Source organism: Heloderma suspectum, chromosome 2 (genome assembly GCF_057233095.1).
Source record: "Heloderma suspectum isolate Gila_16-S chromosome 2, 16-S_ref, whole genome shotgun sequence".
Taxonomy (NCBI): Eukaryota; Metazoa; Chordata; class Lepidosauria; order Squamata; family Helodermatidae; genus Heloderma; species Heloderma suspectum.
Window position 1 is genome coordinate 334818316 of NC_139459.1, and position 23057 is coordinate 334841372.

The 23057-nt window shown below is 46.9% G+C and overlaps 1 protein-coding gene across 1 annotated transcript in view; it reads left to right on the top strand.

Annotated features, from left to right (window-relative positions):
• FHIT (fragile histidine triad diadenosine triphosphatase) overlaps window positions 1–23057 on the top strand; it is a 1278194-nt gene that overhangs the window by 1248415 nt on the left and 6722 nt on the right. The window contains exon 9 of the mRNA XM_084840497.1: window positions 7754–7886. Within this exon, the coding sequence (XP_084696623.1) occupies window positions 7754–7855 (102 nt within the window). The 3' untranslated portion in view covers window positions 7856–7886. The remainder of the gene's footprint in view (window positions 1–7753; window positions 7887–23057) is intronic.

Sequence of the window (23057 nt, forward strand, 5' to 3'; positions counted from 1 at the left end):
CATTGAGAAGCACTCTTTGAGTCCGATTCTGTAGCCAACTGTGGCTCCACCTGATTGTTGTTTCATCTAGCCCACTTTGAGCTAGTTTGCTCATTAGGATATCATGGGGCACTTTGTTGAAAGCTTTGCTGACGTTGAAATATATTATGTCCACAGCATTCCCACAGTCCACAAGGGAGGTTATCTGATCAAAAAATGAGATCAGATTTGTCTGGCAGGACTTGTTTTTGACAAATCCATGTTGGCTTCGAGTAATCACGGCATTGTTTTCAAGGTGCTTACATATGGATTGCTTTATCATCTGCTCCAGAATTTTCCCAGGGATTGTTGTCAGACCGATTGGTCTGTAGTTCCCAGGTTCCTCCTTTTTACCCTTTTTGAAGATAGGGACAACATTAGCCCTCCTCCAGTCATCTGGCACTTCACCCGTCCTCCATGATTTCTCAAAGATGACAGACAGTGGTTCTGAGAGCTCTTCTGCCAGTTCTTTTATTTTTCTAGGATGCAATAACCCTTGCCAACCTCCAGCAAATCTCTCAGAGATGTACCAGTAGATTCCAATCAACCTTCTGTCCACTCCTGAAATAGGCACCCTAAACCTGTCACCATCCCACACAAGAACATGGTAGGAGACAGGTCACTGTAGCAGTGTAGTATATCAGGGATCAAGATCAGCATGGGTTTGCGGTGAAGTAAGCCTGTCATTGCCCCACCTACTCTACTGTCCTACCAACCCACCCTCAGTCTGAATCCTTATCATGGTGCAATAAATCACACAGGAACCTTAATCCAGCCTTAATCCACTCGACCCACATACACCATGCCAAGTTAGTTGTCTGAACTGGTTATAATAATCCTATAAATGCTGGGACAGAGAGTTACAACTGATGAGTGAAATGCCTGTCATTGTTAAGCAGCATGATACCTGTACTGTGCTCATAATCTAAGGCCCTCCTCTGGGGAGGCTCGGAAGGAGGCTACAAGGGAGAGGGTCTTCTTGGTAGTGCCCCCTCCCAATTATAGAATATTCTCCCCAATGAGGCCCATGAGGCACCAACCTCATTATCTTTTCAGCATCAGCTTCCTCTATTCTCAGGCATTTAGCAGTATATTATAAGATTTCAATCAGATCCTGGATTTTCTTGTTGTTGATTGTTTAAAATGGCTAGATACATGCCTGTGTGTGCATGCTGTCTGTTTATATGTTTGTATGTACACAGCTTTTGTACTATGTATAATATTGGCTTTTTAAGGTTTTTAATCTTTGTAAACCACCCAGAGGGCTTTGGCTATTGGCCAGTATAAAAATGAAAGAAATGAAATGAAATGTGAAATGTGGGGTGGGTAGACACATGCCTGTTGCAAGGAGAGATGGATACAGAGCAGCCTTCCCCAGCCTGGTGCTCTCCAGCTGTGTTGGACTGCAACTCCAATGGCCCAGTTGGCTAGAAATGCTGGGAGTTGCACTCCAACATATCTGGAAGGCACCAGGTTGGGAAATGCTGATGCTAAGGCACACTGCATCGCCCTGAGGGATCCTTCTCAGTTAGAGCCAGGCCATCCGCTGTCAGGAGGAGGGGTAGCAGGCTTTTTCTCAACAGCAATAATATCCCCCAAGCGCACCCACCTTGATGATGTGCTTAATGGACAAGGTAGAAATCTAAATAAATGAATGAATAAATAAATATTCCTCTGTAGGAGTGAATGGCACTCAATTCACTTGTGGAGGAAAGCGAAGAGGTGCACTTCGCTATTCCACTTGAGTTGGGACTAAATCTGTTGTGTTTCCCCCAGTGACTCCAGCCTTTGAGAATCAAGCCCACTCCTACCTGCAGATCCTCACCTCTTCATCTCCATTGCCCTATCCTGGTTTCTGCTAGTTGATTTCACTAGAGTGTGACAGAATGTTGGAAACTGATTATTGTATACGAGTGAGACCTGCAACAAATGTTTGCAGTGTGGGGTGCTCCTGTTGGGAATACTCCATTCCACCTGCCCCCCCCCCACATACACACACAACAGTCAGTTAGCCATCCATGCCCACTAAAAATGCTCAGTCCTCATCAGGCTATTTGTTTATTTGTTTGTTTACTTCTTCATACTTTGTTTCTCCTTAGCTTGCTGATACCTGCCTCATGTGTATGAATGGTGCCATTTTGGGTACATATGTAATGGCACTTGTAGAACTGAGATCACTATTACTATATATGCAGTTGTATCATGGTAAAGTGTTGCAGTACAGGTGTCGGGAGGTTGCCCCTGCCACCTTCTGAAATCCTCAGGTAGCCAGAATCAACACACAGACAACAGGGCTCTTTTCCAAGGCTTTATTCCCATTCAACCTAATGACGCTTACAGATGCTAATTGCTTGATCCTATGAGTGAGACTTAAGAGAGCTGCCTACTTGGGGGTTCTAACCTTAGGAATCAGTTGATCTCCATTTGCAGGGGATGGCGGGAAACCTCTGTACTTATGGGCTAGGAGGAGAGAGTCCACCCTTTTCCCATGGGGCATCGGGGCGCCGCTGTTGCTGCCGCGCCAAGCGGGCTGAGCACCTCCTCTCAGCACCCGCCATCTCCCTCTTGACGCTGCGCCAGCGCCTAGCATCCAGAAACTGCTGTTGTGCCTCCCTCTCCCTGACAGAGTCACTATCACTCTCAGGAATGTGTACCAGAAGGGGCTCTCCCCCTGGCTGCTCTTCTGACAGCGCGCGGTTTCCTCTTCTGCGGTTTCTGTCTCTTCCTCAGAATCAGAACTGCTTTGGGGCTCTCTGGGCTCCAATCCAACCCTGACATCAGGCACTCATCATGAGTCCCCATAGCCACACCTCCAAGGATTGTCTAAAAATGCAGACAGCTGTGTTGATCCTAGGGATGGATGGACTCACTGGAGTCCATGCTCAGTGGGCACTTGAGCAGCCAGGCTCAAAGACCCCGGAGGACTCAGTGAGCTGTCTGGTAGCACTCCACAGCTGCCCACTGCTCCATGCAAGCTGCCATCTTTTACACAAGATGGAGTTCTATATTTTCATATGTTTACTGTTACGCACAACGGTGGCCGCAAAGGGTCATTTCCACAATATTAGAGGCCTCTAATGTTGTGGAAATGGCCCTTTACATCAGAAACAGTAAATACATGAAAATATAGAGCCCCATCTTGTGTAAAAGATGGTGGCTTGAAAGGAGGACGGGCAACTGCAAGGCATGAGCGGACAGATCCAGTATGTCCCGGCTGTTCATGTGGCTCAGCGGGCAGGGGCAGCAGCTCACCAAACTGGATTCAGGTGGGGGGGGGGTAAGCAGAGGGGAGTCTGATGGACTCCCGGGCCCAGTCAGGCATCCACACAATCCCTAGTTGATCCATAGCAAAAAGTCAGTTCTAGCAGTTTTTATCTCCACCAGGAGCAGGTCTTTTGTAAAGCTAATGGATCAATTGTCCATTCAAGACCAGGCCACCCTAAAATACTTTGCTTTACAACTGGGATTACGTTGCAAAGATATATTGTTGCTGGGAAAGTCTCTCCCCCCCCCATTACTGTGAGTATTGCAGCTATGTTCACAGGGAACAGAGAAGCTTGAGGGAGGTAGCAGAAGACATCATCTTCCCTGCTAATCAAAAAGCGCTTCCCTAGAGCTTTGACAAGGAGAGCCCTTGCTCCACTACACCACTGTATATATGAGAACATATGGATAGATTGGCAGGCAGCCAGACATATGAGAAAGAAGAAATGCTTAGGAGGGACTGAGCCAATTGAAGAAAAACTCTCTTGGCCTGAGGTATACTGGGCTGAATGGAGAAAACATTGAACTTCACCTTGAAAAGACACAACTCTCAAGATCCCTGGTTGGACTGCACAGGAACATCCTGCAAGGCAGCTGCTAATGGAAGAGAACCAAGGGCCATGATAGCATTATAGGATTTGTAAATAAATGGTAACTGCGATCAGAGAAATTGGTCTGATGTCTTTAATTAATTAAAACTTAAAACCATAACGTTACCATTTTAGTCTGGCTCTGCAGCAGGTATTCTGGAAATCTGGAAATTCTGGAAATCAAAGTGACAGACAAAATCACACAGTGCTCAGCAATCTGCAAGAGCCAAGACAGATTTTTTTAAAAAAGCCTACTACAACTTCTTGCCATGCAGTACAAATATAAATACACCCTTTCTAAGAAGTGCCCTTCTTCAAGCAGATCATTACTGATGTCTGACTTCTTGGGATTCCTGATAAATTACCCTCCTCTTTCACCTCGAGCAGAAAATGCTGTTCCACCAATAAGCACCGACTGTCACTTTTGATCACTTGTAAACAGTGAGGTTCTCTGAATATTTCTCTTTGTGAAAAAGGATTCATTTCCTCACCCGTGTCTCCCAGTGTGAAGTTGCTGGCAAAGCTGACAATCAGGTTTTTCAAGTTATTTTATTAAAACTGATAGTGCTGCAGAATGGGATGCTGATTTTGTTGTTGCTGTTGCTGCTTCCTCAGTCCTTGGAGGAAGTACAATATTTTATTTATTTTATTTATTTATTTCATTTCTATAATATGGTTGTATAACTCATTCACATGAAGGCTCTCTTCCCCCCACCCCGCTTCTTGTCCTTTATAGCATATGTATATATCTATATCTATATTCAAAGATGTATACAGTTACTGCCATCTCTCAAATCTAGGGTGAGTCATAGCTTTGACAGGTATATTTGTTGCAGGACTTTTCAACTTATGCGAAAATCGGGGGGCGGGGGGGACCAGGACCAGTTCCATGTTTGAGGAGTCCTCACCAAGGTGGTGTTCTCCTACATTGGTGGGCCCCGAACTACCATTTTAATTTCCCACAATGCCCCAGAGTAATGTTAGGTTGAGCACGCCAGGGCATTGTGGGAAAAATAAAATGGTGGGCAGCTCAAAGGATCAGCTACAGGCCAGTCTCAGCAGTGGGCCCTGGTGGGGAACTTGGGCCTAGCTGCTGACAACAGTCCTGGTCCATAAAAAGGTAAAGGTGTCCCCAACCAGTCTCGTGTCTGACTCTAGGGTGCGGTGCTCATCCCCGTTTCTAAGCCAAAGAGCCAGCGCTGTCCGAAGACACTTCCGTGGTCATGTGGCCGGCATGACTGAACACCGAGGTGCATGGAACGCTGTTACCTTTCCCTCCGAGGTGGTACCTATTTATCTACTTGCAATTTCTTGCTTTCGAACTGCTAGGTTGGCAGAAGCTGGGACTGCAGACAAGAGCTCACTCCATCACGCAGCACTCGGGTCTCGAACTGCTGACCTGCCGACCTTCCAGTCTGCAGTTCAGCATCTTAACCACTAAGCCACTGCGGTCCCTTTTATCCTGGTCCATACAATTCTGCAATAAGTCGAATATTAGTATGTTCATCAACACTTATATAAAGACATAACCCTACAGCTTCCTGGTCCTGGGAGGGTGCTATTGCACTCGGGTCATGTTTGTTGGCTGCTGTATGAACAGAATACTGGACTTGATAGGCCTTTGGTCTGATTCAGTAGGGCTCTTCTTATGTTATTATATAATATGGCCTTAATGAGCTGTTCCTTTAACAGCAAGTCATTGCGCTGTTCTCAGCAGGACCCAGCCGTAACTAACACTTGGTTAGGAGGCGTAAGTGGTGGGGAATCACTGTAAAACATCCAGAACCTAGATACACATAGCCAATATGTTTAAAGTTATTTAACTGTATTATTTCTTATTGTGCAATAAGAATTGAATGTTTCAATTCTTATTGGAACAATAATTCAATAAGAATTATTGTTCTTATTGGGTAGAATCCTGCTGCACACTTTTTCTTCTACCTCCACAACACAAGTAGTCCCTCCTCCAGGCACGGACTAGACCAACAGCTGCTTAGGTTGCTCCACCCAACCCTGGGACCATCATTGTTTCCTGTTTTAGTTATTTTTCTACAGCCTTGGTTATCTTCTGAATCAGACCGTGAATCAGAAACAGGCTCCTCATGTCATATTTTTGGATGTATATACCTCCGATTTTGCCAGCAGATATGCACACAGCACATGAGATGCCACACAAGCCAGATATAATGAAGGACACGAGACTGTTACAGGAACATCAGTGCAGGAGGTTACCAGTTCTCCCGTCTTGTGAGGGATCTCTCTCTCTCTCTCTCTCTCTCTCTCTCTCTTTCTTTCTTGGGGGTTGCCTCTATTTTTTCTGAGCAATTATTTTCAGTAAGAACAGAATTTGAAGTATACAAGATTAGCCATACTATTAGAGTGGGGCAGTTGCCTCAGGCGGTGGAGGCAGAAAAGGGGGAGGAGGAGAAACATTGGAGAACAGAGTTGTGTGTGCCATGTGGCCTGCCCTGCAACCCCTCAGTGAACCTGCTGCTTCCAAGTGTGGTGGAGGAGGAGGCTACCCAGTTGTCAGCGTTGAAGCAAGATCAGTTGCCAGTACAGTCAGCTTCTGTCCATGGAATGGGGCAGGTGCACCATTTTGTCCTTTGCCTCATGCATGTCTTACCAATATCTGCCAGAGCTGGGTGGGGCAAGGATAGGCAAATTGCTATAGCCTCCGCCCCCTTGAGAAGCCACCATTTATGAAAAGTATGATAGGGCCAGGCATTATAAAATCAGTGTTTAAGGTTGAAACCTTAAATTCACTCACCAGCCCCACTGAACACTGGGGGACTCCTGAGCACACATGCATAGAAAGTGGGGCTTACTTCTGAGTTAACATTCTCCTTTTCCTTTCCCTTGTTTGTTGGAATTCTTTTAGTGATGATAATCTCCCCCTGCCCTGTGTTCATTTATTTTATTCCCAGTTCCCCATGTATCTGTTTCAGTTGTAATAGGCTGACCACATTCAGCCCACAGAGAAAGCTTTATTAAATTGTAAACTGCTGCAACCTGGAATGAGGTTAGGACCTAGTGACACAGAAGGCTTCTCCCAGAAAATGGTTTCCACTACCATCCTCCCAGTTGCTTTAAGATCCATTGATCATGTCACAATTACAACACAATCCTATGCATGTCTACTCAGAAGTCAGCCCTACTAGGTTCAGTTGGACTTACTCCTGGGTAAATGTGCATCAGATTGCATTCTTAGGGATGCTTCTGAATTTCTCCCTCATCCAAATTGCTTTTCAGACCTGGTCATGCTTCTAGAACTGATGCTTTCAGAAATGTTCACTGTTTTGTTTTGTTTGTTCCTTCCTTCCTTCCTTCCTTCCTTCCTTCCTTCCTTCCTTCCTTTCTCTCTCTCTCTCTCTCTCTCTCCCCCTCTCTTTACAAGTGTGCTGTAAGGTTTTCTTCATATCTTTCTTCCTCCTTTACATGAACAATGTGATGCACAAGTTCTCTGATCATTGCAAAAAAAGCAATCTTGACGCAATAGCATGCATGAATTGCTTTGAGATTTGCATGTTTTAAGTGTTTTTTTAAGTGTGTGATATGAACATTTGTGCATGGATGCTCCAATTCTAGAACAATATTTTGCAATTCTCCTCATTAGCCTGGAATTCAGGAGTGAGTGAAATTCTGGAGCAATAAAGGAACAAAATGGGAGAATTGCTCCTCCTTAGATATCGACTGATTCTATTTATTCATTCATTCATTCATTTCATTTCATTTCTATAATGCCCGATAGCCAATGCTCTCTTTTCTCCTCAGTGTCTTCCAGTCATCCTCATCTTCATGCAATACTTTAGTCCAGAAGCCTTAGCCTCCTGATGGCATTAATTCACAGCATTCTTCGTATTTTCTTTTTTCCTATCAAGCTCCAGCAGCATGACAAAGAGGCAGAGGATTCCCCCAGCAAGTGGAGAGCTGAGGATGAAATGGCAGCAGAGGCAGCAAGCCTTAAGAAGTATTTTCAGTGAAACGGGAGGTAATTAGCCCTACAGAAAGCAGGTGGGTGTCAATCCTCTATTTATATGGCACCTTATATCCTAGCACTCTTGTTACAATCCCCAGATCGAGAAGAATCCCATGAGTTGCTGTGCTGAGACTGCAGCTCACAGGTTCCAGCATCGAGGCTTTTAGCATCAGAACAGGGGAACAGCTCAGCCATGCAAGGGTCTCATGCACCTCTGCTAAGGGGCAGGGTGAAATGCAGCAGGGATGAGGATGGTCCTATAGGTCACATTTGCCCAAGAGGCCAGAAATTAGACTCATGTCTGTACAGCTGTTCCATAACAGGTCAGGAAAGACTTTTTCTCAAAGAAAATGGAGCAGAGCTAGTAGCTTTTGCTCCCCTTGCCAAGTGCACACTGAGGTTTTCATTATGTTCTGGCAATGGCTTTCCGGCCTCCCATTTCTGGAAGAGATCTCAAAATGGTAGTAACCAGAGATGTGCATCGGATTCAGATGAAACCTGAGCAGAGCAGGCCACTTCAGACTGGTTCTGGTGCTTCCTGAGGTGAAGTGGGCATCCCTTTAAAGACACCAGAATGAAAGCCGGACCTGAACAAAGCTTTGGTACCAACTCGTTCCTCAGGGACACACAGACATGATGTCTCCTGCAAATAGCGTCTTTTGGTTTTGTTTCTCTGCAGTGCTGATTATGAGTGGAGAAAGGGAAAGACAGGGAGTGCAGTTAAACGATTTCCACCTTCAAATCCTAGGGCACATTTTATCAGGTGCTCCTATCACTGTGCTTTGGAGGAAGGATTCATTCAGTTCTATTGAAGTTCTCGATGGTTCTCTCATTTTACTCAGTTGTTTGCTCATTCTTTACGGTGTAACTAGTAGCAGTTTGGAAGTAGGATAGGAAGCGAGAGGTTTTGTAGTGGGCTGGGGTGACTTCAAATTTTGTTTGTTCATGATTTCATTAAAACATCCTTTCCTTTCTGCTTTAATTCAATCCTTCTCTCAGACTCCCCCCCCCCAATCTTTCTTTGCATTACCCTATTTTCTCAGTCATTCTTTATTGTGATCTGTGTGTGTGTTTCTGCAGAATTAGGTAGTGGATCCTTTTCCACTCACCTAATTATGATAAAGAAATCAAGTTGGAGGCTCATGAGTATCCTACGCAGAGCAGGAGGCGCCTCACGTCCCCCATGCTGCATTTAAGCTAGACAGGCGATTTTGCCCATCTGCTGGAGGCTTCAGGGAGAGAGAGGGAAGGGGTCTCAGGCACAACAGGAAAAGGCATAAGCCAGCCGCCCCAGTCTCCTCCCCTCCCCACTCCCAGGAACACTCCCCTTCCCCCCATTCTGTGCTCTGTTTACCTACCAAATGTAGAGAGGTAGCTGGCATGGTTCTCTCCACACCAGCTACGAGGAGGAGGGGAAAGGGAGCGCGTTGTCCTGGCTACAAGGTTGGAGTCCCGAGTGTCTCCTACTTCATATCATAACCAGGAAGCCAAAGTATCCTGTGTCTGCCGGACGCTGTCTAGGGGGCATAATTATTTTGAATTTAGGTCCTACAGCTTTTTCATGTGTATGTGTGACAAAATTACCATACTTTTGTCTGTGTCTTCCTTTGCTTTCTTGCCATGCAGTCCACCACATCTTACTTCTTTTCTCTTATGCATTTTGAAAAAAGCGTTTTTTGGGGGTTATTCCTGTCACTTTGGTTCCAATTTCCTTCTGTTCCTCATTTGATTCAGAACATGTTGCATTATTATTGCACAATATTTATGTTTTTTTAAAAAAATTATCTTGACTTGTACCCTACCTTTCTACCCAAAATGTCACTGAGTATTAATGTAGTTGTACAACTAGTAGCAGTGGTGGTATCATTCCCACCAGCTTTTCTCATAACATCCTTTCTTTTCTAATTCCAATTTAATAAATTTCCAATTATTTTTGCCTGAACAACAGTAAGGGGAAAATGTCTTGTTGTGGGCTTGGTACATGAGTCAAAACGTCTATTTTCCAGAGTGCCACTGTACTGTCTGAGAGTCTAGATTTTGGTACTTTCTTGCTTGCATTGAATAGGAAAAGATGAGAATGGTATTTAAGACACCCTTAAAGCTACAATCGATTTAATTAATTGAGGAACATTTCAAATCCACTTTAGAAAGCCCAACCTGTTTAAGTGCTAATGCTATCATGAATGGAAGGGAGTGCTTTTTTTGCATCCCAATCCACAACCTAGTTAAATATGTGTATAAGACTAATGATTAGCGATCCTGGAGAATTTAGTTTGATCACATTTTTAAGTGAACCAATCTAATTTGCAGTTCCCAGACTAATATGTGAATCAGAACACAGTTATCCTTGGGATTACACACTTCTCTGAATTTTGTCATGTATTTCTCAGATAAAAAAAAAATCCATACAAAAATGGATATATTAGGGGAAATTGCATACAAAATGCATACGTTAAGTAAAATTGTATATAAAAAGAAATGCAAATGTTCATGTAATGTTAAAAAACACACACCTGCATATTGATGTGGAGATTGGATGGAATGATCGTACCTCAAAATACATGTGAAACTTACAATCAGAAATAGATTGATCCATCCATTTCTACTAACAACACAATTTTTCACATATTTACTCAAAGTAACTCTCAGTGACACCATTGGGACTTACTGTTTGATCAGTGTGCATAGGATTATGTAATCTTACACACCCTAACTAGGGAGCAAGCCTCAATGAACAGAGTAGGACTTATATCTGAGTAAACATCATGCATAGATTGGCACTGTAAAATGGCTTAAAGCCAGGTAGGGATTTGTTTTTGCTTCAAAAACTGATTTATATAGCTGCCCATCAGGAGCTATTCTCTGGGCAGTTTACAGATCAAGACAAGCAAAATAAATGTTAAAAAGATGCAAATATCATAATTAAAAATGACCAAAAAAATTAGTGTGAAAATCTTCCTCCTAATGTTGTTTATTCATTCAGTCGCTTCCGACTCTTCGTGACTTGATGGACCAGCCCACGCCAGAGCTTCCTGTTGGCCGTCGCCACCCCCAGCTCCCCCAAGGTAGAGTCCGTCACCTCCAGAATATCATCCATCCATCTTGCCCTTGGTCGGCCCCTCTTCCTTTTGCCTTCCACTTTCCCTAGCATCAGCATCTTCTCCAGGGTATCCTGTCTTCTCATTATGTGGCCAAAGTACTTCAGTTTTGCCTTTAATGTCATTCCCTCAAGTGAGCAGTCTGGCTTTATTTCCTGGAGTATGGACTGGTTTGATCTTCTTGCAGTCCAAGGCACTCTCAGAATTTTCCTCCAGCACCACAGTTGAAAAGCATCTATCTTCCTTCGCTCAGCCTTCCTTATGGTCCAGCTCTTGCAGCCATAGGTTACTATGGGGAATACCATTGCTTTCACTATGCGGACCTTTGTTGTCAGTGTGATGTCTCTGCTCTTCACTATTTTATCAAGATTTGTCATTGCTCTCCTCCCAAGAAGTAAACGTCTTCTGATTTCCTGGCTGCAGTCAGAATCTGCAGTAATCTTTGCACCTAGAAAGACAAAGTCTGTCACTGCCTCCACGTTTTCCCCCTCTATTTGCCAGTTATCAATCAAGCTGGTTGCCATAATCTTGTTTTTTTTTGAGGTTTAACTGCAACCCAGCTTTTGCACTTTCTTCTTTCACCTTTGTCATGAGGTTCCTCAGCTCTTCCACACTTTCAGCCATCAAAGTGGTATCATCTGCATATCGGAGATTGTTAATGTTTCTTCCAGCGATTTTAACTCCAGCCTTGGCTTCATCAAGCCCAGCATGTCGCATGATGTGTTCTGCGTACAGGTTGAATAGGTAGGGTGAGAGTATACAACCGTGGCGTACTCCTTTCCCAATCTTAAACCAGTCCGTTGATCCGTGGTCTGTTCTTACCGTTGCTACTTGGTCGTTATACAGATTCCTCAGGAGGCAGACAAGATGACTTGGTATCCCCATACCACCAAGACATATCCTCCTAATAAAGCCAACATAAAACACTTAGCAGTTCCGATGTAAGGCATACTAAAACAGCAAGAGCACAAGGAGTGTTTAAAAGGCCTGGGTAAGTAAAAAGCTCTTAATCTGATGCTGAAAAGAGCACAAAGATAGCACTATGTGAACTTTTCTGGGGAGGCCATTCCTAGGGATGGAAGGACTCACCTCCGTCCGTCCCCGCTGGGTACTTGCCAAACCGCTTCTCCACCTGCCCCTGTTTGCTGCGCTGTGTGAGCCACTGAACAACCCAGTGAGCACCTGGCAGCTACCCGTCCCCTCACTGAGCCATCATTTTTGTAAAAAAATGGCAGATCAGGGTTTTCTATAGAAGTAATGTTGCGTAACTGACAGCCATAAAGGGGCCATTTATGCAACATTACAAGCATAAATGGACCATTTACGCCTGTAATGTCGTGTAAATGGCCTTTTATGGCTGCCATGTATGCAACATTATTTTTATGGAAAACCCCAAGCTGTCATTTGTTTGCAAAATGGCAGCTTGGCTTGGCAATGGGAGGGGCAACTGCTGGACAGTCGCTGGGCTGCTTAGTGGCTTGTGTGGCAAGCAGGGATGGGTGGAGGTTCGGTGAGTGGGATCTGGGAGGTTGAGAGGGGGAATTCTGCCAGATTTCACCCCCTGTTGGACTCCTGCAACATCCCTAGCCATTTCACCAGCAGAGTGCCACCCCTGAGAAGGCCTTTCCTTTAGTGGCCTCCCACCTCACTTCACTTGGAAGGGGTACATGGTGCAGGGCTTCCGAAGGGGGTCTTAAGGTTCAGACAGGTATATATGGGACAAGGCAATCTTTCAGGTAACCTGTTCCCAAGGCATTTAGTACTTTATGAGTTTAAATCAGCACCTTAATTTGGGCCCAGAAATAGCTACAGAAAAGCAGCTGGCAAAAGCACTGGCATAACACTATCAAAATGCCCCGTCCCAGTTAATATGGCTCCTCTACTTTGAACCATCTCTGGATTGTTTTTAAAGGCAGCCACACATACAAGACATTGCAATAGTCAAAATGTAGTCCATCTTAACTGGCCTTATAGCCTGATAATAAGAGTTTCAGAATCAATCAATTGAATGCTTATGTGTAAAGCTGTATTTGGTGTCAGGCACCAAGTACTGCCATTTCCACGACCCTGGAGAATGGACGGGGCCAGAGATGAGTACCACAGGCAAAGGTCAAGTTCCAAAAACAACAGCAGAAGATCAGAAGGGTCAGAGGCAGGAGGCGACGTTTTAGAAGTAGCAGCTGAAGATCAGAAAGACCAAAAGCATGCTGCAGTATGGAGGCATGAAGCAGCAGCCTCACTTGGCAATGCAGGTTGTTTGGACTTAAAGGCTTCACCCTCTGCATTTGCCTGATGGAGGGCCTAGCGATGCTGGTGAGCTGACTGAATGCTCAGTCAAGTTGTGTGTATGTGTTGGCAGGGCAGGGGTGGGGGGAGAGGTGCTATATCGCAGCCTAAGTGGTGTTTGTGAGAAACATAGTTAATTCTGCAAGGATTGTGGGAAAACATGATTGGAGCCCAGCTGCTGGGAGACCAGCTCTGTGACATGACACCTCCCCATCCCTGTGCTCCATGCACTATGATAGATACAGCACACCTGCCCCTGGGCCGTAACAACATCATGAACCACGCCTCCAGTGTAGGGACGTTGTTCCGGCGCTGGGGGCCACTTGCTGTTGATGGCGGAAATGTCTGCAGTGCTGGATGGGAAGGCACACCACACTAGTTCATGCAGCAACCTGTGGGCGCCATTCAAGCCGTACCTTGTCAGAAGGCACAATGGAGGCTTCATTGTCCCTCCCAAAATGACAGCTCCTCTCTCCGAGGCTTGGGGCCTTCTTTCATGGCTGATTTGCAGCATTCTTGTCGTGAAGCTCTGAAGCCGATGCAGAGCAAGTTATCTTCCCACACAATTATCAGCCCTACGGGGTCAACTCAGCAGCCTTGGATTAGCTAGCCAATTGTGCCACTTATTTAACAAGCTTTCACTGTGGACAATGGGATCACAAAATGAGAAATCACATTGTAATTAAAGCATTTTTTTAAAAAAAAAAAAATTCAATCGCAATTTCTCTTTCCTCCCATTAACACATTCAAGCATCAGCACTTGTAGGGCTATCCAGGTCAAGAAGGTCTTGAGGAACTGCAGATTGCTTTCTTTCCCATTAATATGAGCCACAGGAGAGGGGGGAAATAATTTGAATATAATAAAGAAGCACTTAATTCTCCCAACAGTGCCTCTGCAAAGCCCTGCATGCGCTATTTGTTCTGACATAAATTCTAAGTTTTTTATTAGTATACTTTCAGAAAAGTACATGGGCACACTTGCTCCATGCTAGGGATGGGCTGAGACCAGCCAGCAAGTGTTAGTTTGGTACTGAAGGCAGTATGTTAAGCTGGAACTAGACAGATACAGGGGTGTCCAGCAAAAACAGTAGCATCATGTCCCTTTTCCCCATTCCCTTCCCAGAGTCTTGATCAGCCTTCCCCAGTTCGGTGTCCTCCATATGACTTGGACTACAACCTCAAAAACACCAAGATTATGGCAACCAGCTTGATTGATAACTGGCAAATAGAGGGAGAAAACGTGGAGGCAGTGACAGACTTTGTCTTTCTAGGCGCAAAGATTACTGCAGATACTGACTGCAGCCAGGAAATCAGAAGACGTTTACTTCTTGAGAGGAGAGCAATGACAAATCTTGATAAAATAGTGAAGAGCAGAGACATCACACTGACAACAAAGGTCCACATAGTTAAAGCAGTGGTATTCCCCGTAGTAACCTATGGCTGCGAGAGCTGGACCATAAGGAAGGCTGAGCGAAGGAAGATAGATGCTTTTGAACTGTGGTGTTGGAGGAAAATGCTGAGAGTGCCTTGGACTGCAAGAAGATCAAATCAGTCCATACTCCAGGAAATAAAGGCAGACTGCTCACTTGAGGGAAGGATATTAAAGGCAAAACTGAAGTACTTTGGCCACATAATGAGAAGATAGGATACCCTGGAGAGGATGCTGATGCTAGGGAAAGTGGAAGGCAAAAGGAAGAGGGGCCGACCAAGGGCAAGATGGATGGACGATATTCTGGAGGTGACGGACTCGACCTTGGGGGAGCTGGGGGTGGCAATGGCCGACAGGAAGCTCTGGCATGGGCTGGTCCATGAAGTCACGAAGAGTTGGAAGTGACTGAACAAATAAACAACAAAACAACTCCCATCATCCCTTGACTAAGCCTGAAACATCTGGAAGACACCAGGTTGAAGGCAAGTCTAGAGATAGTGATTGGGCCATTGTGGTGTGAGTTTTCCCATTTGCACAAGCAACAGCTAATGAAGGCTCACAGGGACAGGAAAGGTCTCAGTGTGATGATGTCACATCACAGGTTGATTATTTCTTCCTAGGCATTGTGGAGGACAGAAGAGGAGCAGACATGGGCTTGCTGTGCTGCGTTCGGTGGCAGCCCTACATTTATTGTTGCATGCTCAATAAACAAAAACTGTTTATTAAAATCACTCATCAGTTCACAGTATCTACGTAGAAGCCAATATAAGTATTACAAAACAGATGTTCATTCATACTGATGGGAAATGCATCAATACTACTTACCAAGGTTGTATCAGAGTGAAGAGCTTTGCTAATGTTCACTGCTTTTGTGCTTGCATGGCAGAGCAGGGAACATAAAAATTAAACAAACAACAGTAAAGGTTAAAATGTTTAACAGCTGTAACAAAGTCACTGTTTTGGTTGTGAATGATGCCATAGATACTATCCATTAGATAGCTGTGGCAATCGCAGAGCACGGCTTTCGCTAATAAAATGGTAGTGGAAGTTTGAGAGGTGGGATGGGGATTGCATTTTCTCATCAGCAATGTCTGGTAATGGCGATGCTAGAAAAATGTCATTTTTATTTTTAAGCATCAGCAATGCTGCCTTCAGAAAACAAGACACCACCACCCATCCTTTGCTCACATTGTTAACTAGATCCTAATAGCTGCTGCTTCAGCACTGTGGCTTACAGCGTTGGGCCAGAAGATATGTAGGGCTTAAGGCATTTGGAACTTGCCAGAATGTATAGCTGTTGCATTTATGATTAGGGATGTACGAAAGTCACTTACCTTTTCGCAGAATTGATTCACGGTGGGGGGGAGGCGATCCGGTCCTCCCCCCCCCCCGAATCCTGCCCGGCCGGCTCCGCTCCATGACGGCTCCGCAGAGCAGCTGGCCAGGGCCGTCCGCAGCCAGTTCCGGCCGCGAATGGTCTGCTGTGGACGCAAAGGGCGGCTGCCGTAGCGGCCGCCATTTGCATCCAGCCAGGCTGCCGTGATAGGCTACGTAAGTATTTACATAGCCTATCACGGCAGGCCAACCCCCCCAAAAAACACACACACCAGCATATGCAAATGGTGGCAGCCACGGTGGCCACCATTTGCGTTCCCTATTTTTCGCCGTTTTATCTTATGTAAATATTTACATAGGCTATTAGGGTGAAAAAAAAGGGGAACACAAATAGTGTAGTGGGTGCTACTTGCGTTCCTTTTTTTCCACCATAATACTTACGTAAATATTTACGTAGGCTAAAACGGCGAAGAAAAAAGGAACGCAAATGGCTCCCACTATGCTATTTGCATTCCCCTTTCTTTCGCCGTAATAGCCTACGTAAATATTTACGTAAGATAAAACGGCGAAAAATAGGGAATGTAAATGGCGGCCGCCGTAGCCGCCGCCATTTATGTATGCTGTTTTTTGTTTTCTTTTTCCTTGCCGTGATAGGCTACGTAAATACTTACGTAGCCTATCACGGCAAAGAGCAGGATGCAAATGGTGGCCGTGGCAGCCGGTCGAAAGACCAGCCACCGCCGCCGCTGCCGGAGCCGCCACCAGAGTGGCTGGTGGCGGCCGCCATTTACATTCCCTATTTACATTCCAGAGTGGGGCTGCCGGAGCCCCAGGTAAGTTTCATTCCGGGGGGGATTCCTCACTGAAATCCATGGCGGAATTCTCTGCCATTCCTATTTATGATGCATAGAGCCACAAGGAACCTAATGTTTGCCAGTGGTTCAGTTGCCAATGTTTTGGCTGTGCAAAATAATGCATAAGATCATCTCAAGTGAGAGAAAGTGGTGTCATCTAGAATGCAAGAGTGAACAGGCCAAGTTTACAGCTGCACACTGACTTTCCAACGTCTGCAGATTTCTAGTGCTGTGGGAATCAGAAGCTTCGTTAGCAAAGTAAATGTTCTGAAATACTCATGTTTTGAAGTGCTCATGTTCTCACGTATTTTCAAAATGCTGTACATGCACCAAAGCATTCATAACATTTAGGTTCTAAGGCTGCAAGCTTTCCTTCCACTCCAGGTAGAATGCACCTGATTCTTTCTTTCAGATATTATGGTTTGGATGCCGAACGTGGTGGGATCCAAAGTAGGGATGGCAGAGAATTCAGCCACGGATCTCGGTGAGGCCGAATGCCAGTGCATTCAGCCTCCTGAACTCTGTGGCGGAACGGCCTGCCCCCCCCCGCCCCCCCGCGGATCCCCCCCAGGACGAGACTTACCTGGGGCAGATCTTCTGGGCGGCAGTGGCGGCTGCGGCAGCTGCTGCGGTGGCTGATCTTCCGACCGGCTGCCGCCGCCACCATTTCCAGTGTTGGAAAAAAGAAAAAAAAGATGTGATAGGCTACGTAAAGATTTACGTAGCCTATCATGGCTAAGTTTTTTTTTAAAAAAAAACCAAAAACGATGTGATAGGCTATGTAACTCTTTATGTAGCCTATCACGTCTGACTTTAAAAAACACACATGCGCGTACGCAAATGGCAGTGGCTACGGCCGCCGCCATTTGCGTTCCTTATTTTGGGCCGTCTTAGTCTACGTAAATATTTACGTAGACTAAAATGGCGAAAATAAGGGGGAACGCAAATAGCGTCCGCTACGCTATTTGTGTTCCCCTTATTTTCGCTGTCTTAGTCTACGTAAATATTTACGTAGACTAAGACGGCCCAAAATAAGGAACGCAAATGGCGGCAGCCATAGCCGCCGCCATTTGCGTACGCACGTTGTTGTTGTTTTTTAAGTCAGACATGATAGGCTACGTAAAGATTTACATAGCCTATCACGGCTGACTACAGGGACACAAACGGTGGCGGCTATGGCCGCCGCCATTTGCGTCCCTGCTAGCCAGCGGCTGAATGTTTGGCTGCTGGCAGAGCCGGCCGGCGGCTCCACGGAATCCCCGCAGAGTGGAGCCGGCCGGCAAGGATTCTGGGGGGAGGGACGGAGCACCTCCCCCCCCCACAGCAGAACCCGGCGGAGCCAGGAAGGGCAATTTCGTACATCCCTAACAAAGATGCTCTAAATACATGACACAAAGTAGGATGAAAGAGAGGGAGAATGGGGGTGGAGCTAGGTAGGTGGACTAGTTCATGGTGGTCAAGGCACGATCTGCCAGCCAGCAGATGTTTTCCCCAACCCTGTGGGTCAAAGTAAATGTAGCTTTAAGGGTGCAATCCTATGCATGTTTAGAAAAAGGCCTACAACTCCCAGCATTGCTGGCTGGAGCATGCTGGGAGTTGTAAGCCTTTTCTCTGTCTAAACATGCATAGGATTGCACCCTGTGTTTTTGAACCACATATTTGCGACTGACCATGTCTGTTTACAAAAAAGTGCCCGGGATGGAGCACACATTGGGGGTGGGGGGTGGGGGTTGTCCCTGATTCAAACTGGGACTGTGTGTCATAGTTTTTAAGAAAACCTTTCCCCACATTAAATTTCTTGCTTGTAATCGGTATTGCCTCCCATGTGCATGAGAAGCAGGGATTAACCCTTCTAAAATACCGCTTGCCTCTGGAGGTTTGTATCACTGTAAAAAAAGAAAAGAGAAGTCAGCCTTTCCCACTCATTCACAAACCTGCTACCCTGATTAATCAGGGAGCACTTTCTTTTCTTTTCTTTTCTCTTCTCTTCTTTTCTTTTTTTCTTTTACATCAGTGAAAAAGCTTTGAATCGATTGGCTCAATAATTTGACCAAATAATTGTATCATCATCATTATTTTAATAGCAGTACAGTTTTATTTTAGATTTGTTCTGAATCACTTTGGTGGCTTTTTGGAAAAAAAGATGGTATTGAAATATTAATAATAAGTGATAGTACTAAGTAGTAATGCTGCCAAGTTCTGTAATTAGTCCGCTTGCTGGTCAAACCTCGCCGATTTGTGATGCTGGCCTCTTTAATGAGCCTGGGCTGGCCGTTTACAAATTCGCTATTAAGTTCAGAATTGATTGCAAGCCTCTGAGCATGCGCAGTCTGTACCTAAACAATGCCATTTCTGCGCATGTGCTGCTTTGGTTGGATTAACCCTTTTCTTGTCTAATCTGGAACTGCTTCCCTCCTCACCACTGCTGTGTCCCCATAAGAAGGAGGAGAATTTGGCAGTGCCTCCCCTTAATTTTTAGTCATCCTATCGCCACTGTTCATGAGAAGGAGAGCAGGACTATATTACAAACCAAAATATCCCACATACACCAAGTTTAGCAGTATTAAATTTGTATATAGGGGAAGCCAGTGATTTAAACAGTAAGGAGCTGATTACTAGGGCTGTGCACTGCTTCGGCCCGAGGCCCAAACCTCGAGTCGAAGCGGGTCGCTTCGGGTCACTTTGTGCCCCTTCCAAGGTGAAGCAGAGGGGGCACAAAGAGACGCAGAGCGGGTCGAGGGCTCACTGAAGCACTCAGTGTGCTTTGGAGCTTTGGCACCCTCGGCCCAGCCCCCTCCGGCGCCTCCAGGTCCTTACTTGTGCCACCTTCACCGCTGCTGCCGCCTCCTCGCTGCCACATCGCTGCCTTCTCTGCCTTCTCCACCACCACACCACTGCCACCGCCACTTTCTTTGTCATCACCTTTGCCACCACTGTGCCGCCGCTGCTGTCTTTGCTGCCGCTGCCGCCACTGCCGTCTTCAGCACTGCCTGCCGCCGCCACTGCCACCATCTCCTGAGGCCTGGATGCACGGTGACTCACCTTCTTCCAGGAGGTTGCCATTTTTAAAATGGCGATTCCCTGCAAGAAGAGTCACCACACATCCAGGCCTCAGGAGCCAATGGTGGGCGGCGAAGACAACAGCAGTGGGCAGCAGTGGCGAAGACAGCAGCAGTGAAGGTGGCGGCAGCATGATGGAGAAGGCAGTGGTGACAGAGAAGGTGATGGCTGAGGTGGCAGCAGAGGAGGAGGTGACCCATGTCAGGAGCTGGGGGGTTGTGCGGGGCATTGGGGGGACCCAAGGTGGGGTTCACCATCTGAACCCCACTTTGGCTTTGGGGCTGAGGCAGGTCAAGGCCCCCCCAAATCTGTCCGAGCCATATCAGGCCCGCCTTGGAAGCTGCAAAACGGCTTCCGAGTTGGATCAGGGGGTCCCTGCACAGCCCTACTGATTACTCATTTACTTGTAGTGCCAGATCCACGATAGCTAGGTTTTGAAAAGGATTCACCTTCCAGGGATTGGATTATTGGTATGCCATGGTCTGGCAAATTGCCATAATGGAAAAAAATATCACACAAGTTGAAGGTGGCCAGCAGTCAAAGCATACACGATTCATTCCATGCGATATGGTTCGATTTTATCACATATACGAACAGAGCAGAACAGAACATCAATATTTATAATTTGATTCCCTTGTACTATAAAACCCCATGGCTAGGGGTGTACGAAACCCACTCACCAGTCCGCTGGGGGGGTCCGCAGGGGGGGAGGCAATCTGTCCCTCCTCCTGGAATCCTCCCCAGCTGGCTCCGCTCCATGGCAAGTCCGCAGATCCACAGGCCGGGTCCATCTTAGGGGTGAACGAAAGTCACTTACCTTTTCTCGCAGCTTTTTCGCGGTGGGGGGGAGCGCTTCGCTGCTCCCCCCGCGAAGTTCAGGCCAGGGGGGGAGGCTTCCCGCCTCGCCCGGCCGAAATTCAGGCCGGGGGGGGAGGCTTCCCGCCTCGCCCGGCCAAAATTCAGGCCGGGGAGGAGGCTTCCCGCCTCGCCCGGCCGCGAACACGAAAGTAAAAAAAAAAAAAAAAAACGTCCCCTGATAGGCTACGTGACGATTCACGTAGCCTATCACGGCTAGATCTGCAAAGTCAGCCGTGATAGGCTACGTGAATCGTCACGTAGCCTATCACGGGTGACTTAAAAAAAAAAAGCGCGTACGCGAATGGCGGCCCCCATAGGGAGCCGCCATTCGCGTTCCTTATTTAGTTGCTGTAGTCTACGTCAATGTTTACGTAGACTACGGCGAAAATAAGGGCAACGCAAATAGCGTTGCCCTTATTTTCGCCATAGTCTACGTAAACATTGACGTAGACTACAGCGACCAAATAAGGAATGGGAATGGCGGCTCCCTATGGGGGCCGCCATTCGCGTACGCGCATTTTTTTTTTTTTTTAAAGTCACCCGTGATAGGCTACGTGACGATTCACGTAGCCTATCACGGCTGACTTTGCAAATCTAGCCGTGATAGGCTACGTGAATCGTCACGTAGCCTATCAGGGGACAGTTGTTTTTTTTTCTTTGATTGCAATGGCGGGGGCGGCAGCCGGTCGAAAGACTGGCTGCCGCTCCCGCCCCGCTCGAACACCGGACGAACCGCCAGCCGGACCCGCCGCCGGGAGGGACATTCAGGGAAGGTAAGTCCCGTCCCGGGGGGGGGGCGGAGGATTTCTCCCCGAAACTTGTTCGGGGGGCCGAACACGGCGCTCGGCCCCCCGAAGTTTCGGGGAGAAATTCTCCGCCATCCCTAGTCCATCTGCAGCCGGTCTTCCATCTGCTGCCGGTCTGCGGATGCAAATGGTGTCCAGCATAGTGGATGCCATTTGTGTCCCTTCTATTTGCCATGATAGGCTACATTAAGATTTACGTAGCCTATCACGGCAAAGAGAAGGGACATAAATGGCGTCCACTATGCTGGACACCATTTGCTTCCGCAGATAGGGATGGCGGAGAATTCTGCCGTGGATTTCAGTGAGGCCGAATGCACTGGCATTCGGCCCCCCAAAATCCGTGGTGGAACGGCCTGCCCCCCCCCACGGATTCCCCCTGGGATGAGACTTACCTGGGGTGGATGTTCCGAACGGCGACGGCTCCAGCGGCGGCTTCGGCAGCAGCGGCTGGTCTTTCGACTGGCTGCTGCGGCCACCATGTGCATTCTGGTCTTTGCCGTGATAGGCTACGTAAGTCTTTACGTAGCCTACCACAGCAAGCCAATAAAACACACACACACACACACACACACAAACCAGCGTACGCAAATGGCGGCGGCTACAGCGGCTGCCATTTGCGTTCCCTATTTTTCGCTGTTCTAGACTACGTAAATATTTACGTAGGCAATTACGGCGAAAAAAAAAGGGAACCACAAATAGCATAGTGGGCGCTATTTGCGTTCTTTTTTTCGCCATTTTATCCTACGTAAATATTTACGTAGGCTTTTAATGGCGAAAAAGAAGAAGAAACACAAATAGCGCCGACTACGCTATTTGTGGTTCCCTTTTTTTTTTTGCTGTAATTGCCTACGTAAATATTTACATAGGCTAGAACAGCGAAAAATAGAGAACGCAAATGGTGGCCGCCGTAGCCGCCGCCATTTGTGTATGCCATTTTTTTGTTTGGGGGGGCATGCCATGATAGGCTATGTAAAGACTTACGTAGCCTATCACGGCAGCCTGAAAGGACGCACATGGCAGCGGCTACAGCGGCCGCCATTTGCGTCTGCAGCAGCCCGTCCACGGCCAGAAGTCCAGCTGCAGACGGCCCTGGCTGGCTGCTCCGCGGAGCCGCCGCGGAGCAGAGCCAGCCAGGCAGGATTCCAGGGGGGAGGACTGGATCGCCTCCCCCCCCCGTCGAGGATTCCATGGGGAGGGATGAAGCGCCCCCCCCACCGCGAACAGAATGCGTGAACAGGTAAGTCACTTTCGTACATCCATATCCGCAAACCAGGGCAGCGGACGGCAGTGGATGGACTGTACCCAGCTGGTGGCAGGTAGAATCCGTGTCGGGGAAACATCATGTGGTGGTGGAGTGGGTGGTCCGTTCTGCCACAGACTCCAAGGGGCTGGATTCTAAAGAATCTCATTGGAGTCCATGGGGGAATTCTCTAACATCCCTCCCTATGGTCTTATAAGGAAGAAAACAGATGAAGAATAA